General features: G+C 34.5%; 1 protein-coding gene across 1 annotated transcript; it reads left to right on the plus strand.

Annotated features, from left to right (window-relative positions):
• The first annotated feature begins 401 nt into the window (after positions 1-401).
• On the plus strand, positions 402-5,503 carry LOC120129615 (inactive beta-amylase 4, chloroplastic-like). Its single transcript, XM_039147082.1, has 10 exons — positions 402-577; positions 1,244-1,372; positions 1,601-1,847; positions 2,206-2,426; positions 2,531-2,608; positions 2,683-2,842; positions 3,636-3,889; positions 4,180-4,249; positions 4,932-5,000; positions 5,249-5,503. Exons 1-10 carry the CDS (start codon positions 402-404, stop codon positions 5,399-5,401), a joined length of 1,557 nt encoding a protein of 518 aa, XP_039003013.1. The 3' UTR covers positions 5,402-5,503.
• Positions 5,504-8,286: the final 2,783 nt, after the last annotated feature.

Below are 8,286 nucleotides of genomic sequence, written 5' to 3' on the forward strand. Positions count from 1 at the left end.
AAGAGAATAAGAGAGAAAATTTTGATTTTTAGGGGTTTTCAATTAATTTTGCTTTAGGATAATTTTTTAGGATGCTAAAATGAGTTAAAAGGAATTTTATTAAGCTGAAAATAACAGTAACATGCTACGTCAGATGAAAGCAACGGAAGGTAACATCAGAGTCTTTACCGTAAATGAACTAAAAGTTCAGTGTCTGTATTACAAGTTTTAAAAGTTTGTGACCGAAATGCAATAACCCTAAAAGTTTGGAGACTATTTATGTAGTTTATCCTTATGTTAATTTTCCCCTCAAAATAAAATAGAAATAAAATAGAAAAAACCCCTTTCACAATTATTATTTTTATTTGATCTTCCCCAACAAAACCAGAGAAATTGATGAGAAGAAGGAAAAGAAAGAAAAGATGGCGTGCAAGTGTGGAGGCTACTACTACACTTTGAACGCAAAAGCCAGCTTTGATCGCGACTTAACCAAAAAGCGAAAGTTTCTTCTCTGGAACGTTCCGATGATCCGCATGTTCACTGGCGGCTTCTTCCGCAGTAAATGGCGATCCATTGCCGGTAAACGTCGCATCTTGAGGTCAGTTCCTGGTATATTCATTTGATTCTTATCATTTATGTCTTTCCTGTTTGATTGCTGAGAAAATTTACAGAAGTGAAAGTTTCGATATCAGTGCTTGATGCCTAATGTTATTAGTTTTAATAATCTAAGTGATGATTGGAAGCATTTTTTTCCCTAGAAAATTTAGTTCTTCGTATCTTAGAGCTGTACATTAGAGTTAACGTTTCGTTGGCAATAAAATAAGAGAACGAGGAAATTTGTTGAATTGATAAAAATCGAAATGAGTTTTGTTAGAGCTGAAATATTATATTGAGTTTCTTTTTTTAATTTATTTAAATCATGAGAGAAAATGTTAACGCCACAGCTTTGAAAACAAAAAGAAGAAGAAAACACTTATAAATTGTAGATTGTAATGCTGTATTATCAAATTTGAATCAATAATAGTGAAGTAAGCGTGTGCCTTTGTTGTGGCTTAAATGATTCCGAGTTCTATGATACTTCTTCTTATTCCTTTTAATTTTCACGGGAAGGGGATTGTTTCTGTTCATGGAAGTTCCTGCTTAGGTTGTATGGATTGCAGTGATGGAATATTACTTCACAAACTTAAATATTTAAAATTTTATGGCTGCCTTTTTTCCTTTAGCTGATTATATGCATGCTTGATGTGGTACTGGTTTCTCGCAGCATGGATGATCGAGAGAAATCGAGATCCACGATATTGGAATCGTCAAAAGATAAGAGGGTGCCTATTTTTGTAATGATGCCTATGGATATATTCACTCTTGATGCCTCTGGGTGTCCAAGAATTAGAAAGTAAGGTTTTGGTATTACACCTGCTTGATTATCAATATATTTTATGGTTCAGTTTTCCTAAAAGAGAGGTATACTCAATGTCTGTCTCGGAGTTGTCAAATTAAAGGTCTTTGTCTTTGTTGTCAAATTAGAAAGTAAGGTTTTGGTATATTTTATGGTATTCACTCTTGATGCCTTCTTTCATTTTCAAAAAAAAAATGGTTTTAATTTTGGTCTTTGTTGTTTCAGACTCAAGGCTTTAACTGTATCTCTAAGAGCACTCAAGTTAGCAGGTGTTCATGGAATAGGAGTTGAAGTCTGGTGGGGAATAGTGGAGCGTTTTTCACCTTTTGACTACAATTGGTCTCTGTATGAAGATCTTTTTAAATTGGTATCTGATTCAGGACTGAAGTTGCATGTTGCTATGTCTTTTCACTCAAATATTCACTCGTCTAATGGAAAAGGGGGTGTGAGTCTTCCACTGTGGATTTTGGAGGTCTGCCATTTACCTGTTATCTGCTATGTAGTTTCCACTTTGCTATAATTGCATGGTCGACTTACTAAGGTTTTATTTTGGTGCAACCTGTTAGACTTCTAGGATTATTGCCATCCTATCCATTAAGTGATTTAGTTAGTTTGGATGGAAAAACATTATATTTTTCTTCTCAATCACCAATCCCATTTGCTAGGTGATTTACTTTTGTTGTCCTGTATATAAAGACTGCTTTATGCCTTCCATTATATCTTGAGCTGCTCCAGCTAAAAGGTTTTGAGATGAGAAATATACTAAGAGTACCTTAATTGTAATTTACATTATGGTACTGCTAATCAATACCTTTTCCTTTTGCTCTCAGATTGGTGATGTAAATAAAGATATATACTATAGAGATCAACATGGGTTCTCCAACAATGATTATCTCACACTAGGGGTGGATCACGTTCCTCTGTTATCCGGACGGACTGCCCTCCAGTGTTATGAAGATTTCCTGCTTAGTTTTGTTAATAAATTTGAACCCTTTATTGGAAGTGTAATTGAAGAAGTAAGCATTGGTCTTGGTCCTTCAGGAGAACTTAGGTACTTTATGGTTCTTATGTCATTCTTTCTTTCTTTCTTTTTCCTAACTGTGGAGATTTTGTTGAAACATGATATAAAGTCTTTGCATGATTTTCTTAGTGCAGGTATCCTGCTCATCCTTTTGGTGATGGCAGATGGAAATTCCCTGGCATTGGTGAATTCCAGTGTTATGATAAGTACATGTAGGCATAAACCTTTTCCATCCGATGAAACAGAGTCATGTGTTTTAGTATTCTCAAGATGGTTTTACTTACAGGATGGAGGACTTAAAGATGGCTGCTTGCCGAGAAGGAAAGCCTCAATGGGGGGACAAAGGACCACAGAATGCTGGTTGTTACAACAGCTTTCCATCAGGGGTGCCCTTCTTTGAAGAGGGAAAGGAGAGCTTTGTATCTGATTATGGTCGTTTCTTCCTGGTACCATGCTTTATCTGTAATGTTTGCATACCAGATATCCATACATTTTGTGCAGATTAATATTCTACAACATTTATGCACCGGTAGTATATGTACTGCTACTATACATCAATATTTAGGAATCAAACCATCCATTTGAATTTAATTCATTGACAAGATATTTGAAAAATAGAAGTCTCGTACTGGGTTTCTTGACAGTCATATTGAGAGGTTATTTGTGATCATTACTACATTTTTAATTTTGTACGAAGTTACTGTAGGTTATGTAAGTGTAAGATTGTAGGAATTATAGAAATGAGCTGTTCCATCCCTAAGTTAAGAGATTCTGTAATTATTCTTTCTGTTTTTCAATCCCTTATTTCAAGGGATTACATCTCCTAGGATTAGTATCTTTCCTAACTTAGAGTTTCCTAGTTTAGAGACATAATTTGTATATAAAGATGTAATATGTCCTACTGAAAAATATAAGAATGAAATAACAGAGACTTACTCTGTTTTCTACAGTTACTCATCTACTAAAATGGTAATATATGGGGTAGAGATCCTTCTGGTTGGAGTTGTTTCCTTATCAAGAGCTATCAAATTATTTCAGAAATTATCACATAATGCTTGACATCATGGTTTCTCGTAGTCATATACTCATAAGTATGTATTTATTGAGGAAATTGTGTTTTTCTAATAACATTATTCTTTCAGAAATCCAATGTGCAAAGCCTTGCCTCCCATTAAACATGATTATGGAAACAAACTTGGTCAGAATTTACAAACCAGACTTTGGAATGATCTTTTGCAGGAATGGTACAGTGGTAGGCTGATTTGCCATGCAGATGCCATTCTTGCAAAGGCAGCAAAGATACTGAAAAAATACCAAGAAAATGAGCAAACTTCTGTTATGTTGGTGGCTAAAATTGGTGGAATTTATTGGTGGTACCAGACTGTATCACATCCTGCTGAACTTACTGCTGGTTACTACAACACTGCTCTCAGAGATGGTTATGATCCAGTCGTCTCAGTGTTGTCTCGCCATGGGGCTGCTTTGCATATTCCGTGAGAAATCATCACTATCTAGTTCATTTTTTTCTTTTTCTTCTCATCCTATATAGGTTTCTGTTTGGCTTGGTTTCCTTTTCAAAAACTTTCAGCAAAATGCCTTATTCATTTAATGAGTGAAATAGTTTTGGTGCAATATTTGGGGTAAACTGATGCTTGCCCACAAAATAGAGTGGACTGATTGATATACAAGGCTGTGAATCTCCTTAATGAATTTTTTTTCTTCTAGAAAGTTTGGAACTATTCTTTTCCTTCCTGAATTTTCATTTCATTAACTTGTCTTGCAGCTGCTTAGAGATGATGGATGGTGAAACCCCGCCAACCTATCTTTGCAGTCCTGAAGGATTACTGAAACAGGCATGGGTTTTGTTTAACGTACAAAATTTCTGATTTTAGTTGATGCAATTTAGCTGCATAAATATAAAAACAGTACTGTTCATTTACCTGAATTTATTTCGGAATAGATTAAAGTTTATGTGGTAATATGCCTACCGTGACCTATCAATTCATTTATTCCTCTTGCCCTGTTCATGTAATCTGTCATGTCATAATCATATTGTTTAAGGTATTTTATATTTATATAAATTTGATACTCTAATAATTCTTTTTATATAGATTTTAAGATGTATTTTCATTCATGTCATTTTTCATGCCACATGTTTTTCTCATATTTTAGTTATTTCGACTTATTTGGTGTTATTTTTCAGTTAATATTTTCAAGACTCGAGAATATGTTTACAATTGTTCTATGCCCATAATTTTCTAACAAGTGAGCCTGAATCTGTGTACCTTTTAGGGCTTAATAGGCTAATTCTTAAGGCCTTATCCCTTTCCAAACGTCATGTACAATTATGAACTATCTAAAATTTTCGTCTGGAATATATAATGTCATCAAACAATTCGTATGTCACCTTCCTTGCAGTATAATCTTTGACAGATATAGAGAAAACATCTGGTTGCATGTTATAATTAAGTTTAAATGAAGTTGTTTCTCTTTCACCAAAACCTAATTTCTTTGACCTTCGGACTTTCAATGCAGATGCAGTCTGTTTCAAAGAAAAGGATAGTTAACTTGATTGGAAGAAATACAACCGAACGACTTGACAAGGTAAATATCATTCTATCTTAACTCACTATTGTCTACCTTTAGCTTAATAATAAGATCTGGTAATATAATTGTTTTTTGAGTACTGGTCAATATGTCACTTGTGATAGCTTTTAACTCAGGTTCTTAGTTAGTCTACAGCTTTATCTAGTTTACTCCTTTTCTTTTCCTGGTTCCTTTAAACTTCTTTTGCCAGTATTTTCTTTACTAGAATAACTTATATTTGTTTTCTCGCTCTTAAATTCTCGCAGACTGGACTATGGAAAATCCGTTCCAACTGTTATAATCCCCAAGCAGAAGTAGTAAGATCATTTACTTTTTTCAGAATGAATGATAGTATATTTAGGGTTGACAATTGGAATAACTTTGTACCTTTTGTCAGAATGATGAGCACCGATTTGTAATATACTGGTTCAACCGTCTTACCATTTTACTAAGCTCATTAAGATGTCCCTGTCCCTACTTTATTTTTTTCCCAGACTGGGGGACAGGAGCCAATTGCAGAAGCTGTTGTGACCTTATCTTATACCTAGTAATACATCCGTTTGTCATTCATGTCCTGCTTTGAAATTCTTTTAGATGTTAGAAAATAAATCCGAAAATCATCGAAAGTTCATTCTAAATTTGAGGAAGCTAAAATTGTATAGAAAAGGTAGAAATTTGGCTGGTTAGATATTAATACCTGTGGCCTATTTCGCAACTTAAATCCAAATAGAATTGACAGTGTTAGTACTTAAGCTACATTTGGGTAGAGAAACTTGCCTCCTTTGAAAGATTATTTTCTAATGCTACGAAGATATCTGGCATGTACACCCAAAAAGCGACGTAGGCCTAAATAGAAAGTATAGTGTTAGTATTAGTATAGCAAACATTTGGGGTCGAGAAACTTGCCTTGTCTGAAGAAGTGTTGTGTTACGAAGATATTCCCTTGACTATTGTTTTTCGGGTTGGTATTTCGATCAATTGCATACATCTGTTCCTCTTTGCACACACTGCTGCAGGTAGATGTAGGTGAATGCCTACACTTCGGCCAAAGAAATCGGCAGCAATTGGTGATTTGCATATTCTTTTTATCTAGGAGCTTATCGTTATGATCCATAAGCATGACTTTGCTGTGATGTAGCTTATAGTTTTAGAGATTGTTTCACGATGTTGAACCTTATGCATCGTCGATAAGCCCTTCGTTTTGCGGGGGTGCAGTGATCAATCCAACAAATCCCTTCATTACTGTGGCACATCCTGAAGGTAAGCAATCATGTTTATAGATATAACCTATGATTAAAATACTAACATTATGTGTGGCTGTGCATGGTCTGTGATTCGGATACCGTATCCTCTTCGGTCATTGGTCTTGTCTAACTTGATCAGGAGTCGTCTTACACTTGGTTTGGTAGGAAAGAAAATGTGTTATTTTTTTCGCTTATTCTTCCTACGAAACAAAGCCTTAGGTTTACGACTCTATCGTGATCGAAGATGATCCTTCGAGGTTCCTCATAAGTGCCGTGCCTACATGAACTTTATCATCTCGGCCCGAACCCACAGGCCAAAGGGGCCTTAGCTTACGGCTGCTTCTGATATTTGTTGTGGTGGATGATATCTTGAGAATGTTGATGATGCAGCATGTTAAGAACATGACTAAGAAAACTAGGCTACCTCAAACGTAGGGAAGCTTTTGCCGAAACAAAGATCCTATTATTTATAGATTTTATTATTAAATCTAAACTAAATATATTCAATTTTTTATTAATTATTTAACGATAATTACCCGTGATTCTAATAACGCTATTTTAATTGTCTGATTTTGTACTGAATTACCTAAGGACGAGAAATAGAATAGACCAACTATATCATGAGATTAGTTTTATAAATGATGACATTGAACTACTTAAAAAAAGAATCTAAAAATTTATGAAAGGATATTTGAATATATTAAAATACTGACATGATAAAATCAAATTTAAAGTTTAACTCTAAACATTTTTTTAATAGTATGGAGTGAGATGGTTTAATTCTTGTTATTTTAATTAATAAAATCATTTTATAGGTTCAATTTTCTTTCATCTTATATCATAATAAGGAAAAAATAAATGTATTATAAGTTTTTAATATATATTCATTTAATTTTATGCAAAAATATTAAAGTCCTTGTACTTTTAAAAAAAATATTATGGTCTTCGTAATATTTTTTATTTTCTCTCTTAATATGACCCTCTAACTCATAAAATAAATTCAATGTGGCCTTTTGGCTAACGTTTTTTGTCATTGATTGTTATGGTATTGGCACAATAGTTCATTATATTGATGTAACAGTCCACGATGTTAATGTGATAGTTCATGGTGATTGATAACGTTATGGATGTATGACAAATGAGTTAAATTAGTAACTCGAACGTTGCAGATAAACCATCATGTCAGCACCGTGGACCATCATGTCAGTATTGTGAACTATCACGTCAGCATTGTAATGTTCAACGACGAAAAAACATTGGTTAAAGGGTCTCATTGAGTTTGTTTTCTGAGTTGGAGGGTCACATTGAGAGGAAAAATAATATGAGTCACATTAATTTTTTTTCAAAAGTACAAGGGTCTCTAATGTCTTTTTTGCCTTAATTTTATAATTAATATAACCTTATATCAGAGTGATGAATTGGATTCTCCTTTATTGTCTTTCTTTTCTTTTGAATACATCCATAATCTTATACCATAAGGAATTATAAATGATTTTTTAGGGGCCACGGCCCACCTGCAAATCCCGGTGGAAGGGAAGGGTGTCCAATGAGAGGGGTGTGACCGGCAATAATGAGGGGTGTGACCGGCAATTATGAGTTCCATCGCCGGTTTGCCAAGTGGAGTTGAGTGTGTTGGGGGCAAGTAAAATCGGGTAATCGTTCAAGTTTCAGTCGGATCCTGATAGGTCGGGTAAAATTAGATACATGTCAAGTCAGGTAAATTTGACACCAGATCCAGATCGGGTTCAGGTCAGGTCAAATCAGTTCGGGTTATTTTCAGGTTGATTTGACACCAAAACCAGATCAGGTTCAGGTCAGGTCATTTTCAGTTCGGATCATTGCCAGTTAGGTCAAAACAGTTTAGGTCCGAAGCAGTTAAAAAGCATGTTAATTTAGGTTTGGATGGACTTCAGGCGGATCTCGTTAAGATCGGGTCACATCATTGGCAGATAAAATTCAGGTCGGATCTCTATTAGATACGGATTGAGTTCAAATAGGGTTAATTTTTATTTTTGGATTAATTATTTTCTTCTTTTGCGGACGTTGAATTACAATTTGTA

This window comes from Hibiscus syriacus, unplaced genomic scaffold (assembly GCF_006381635.1).
Source record: "Hibiscus syriacus cultivar Baekdansim isolate YM2019G1 unplaced genomic scaffold, ASM638163v2 tig00110503_pilon, whole genome shotgun sequence".
NCBI lineage: Eukaryota > Viridiplantae > Streptophyta > Magnoliopsida > Malvales > Malvaceae > Hibiscus > Hibiscus syriacus.

Bases quoted from the DNA above. Each gene is read 5' to 3' on its own strand.
- LOC120129615 (XM_039147082.1), top strand. From the start codon at position 402: ATGGCGTGCAAGTGTGGAGGCTACTACTACACTTTGAACGCAAAAGCC. The intron at 578-1,243 runs GTCAGTTCCTGG...GGTTTCTCGCAG, and splicing joins GGTAAACGTCGCATCTTGAG to CATGGATGATCGAGAGAAAT. The intron at 2,609-2,682 runs GTAGGCATAAAC...TTTTACTTACAG, and splicing joins CAGTGTTATGATAAGTACAT to GATGGAGGACTTAAAGATGG.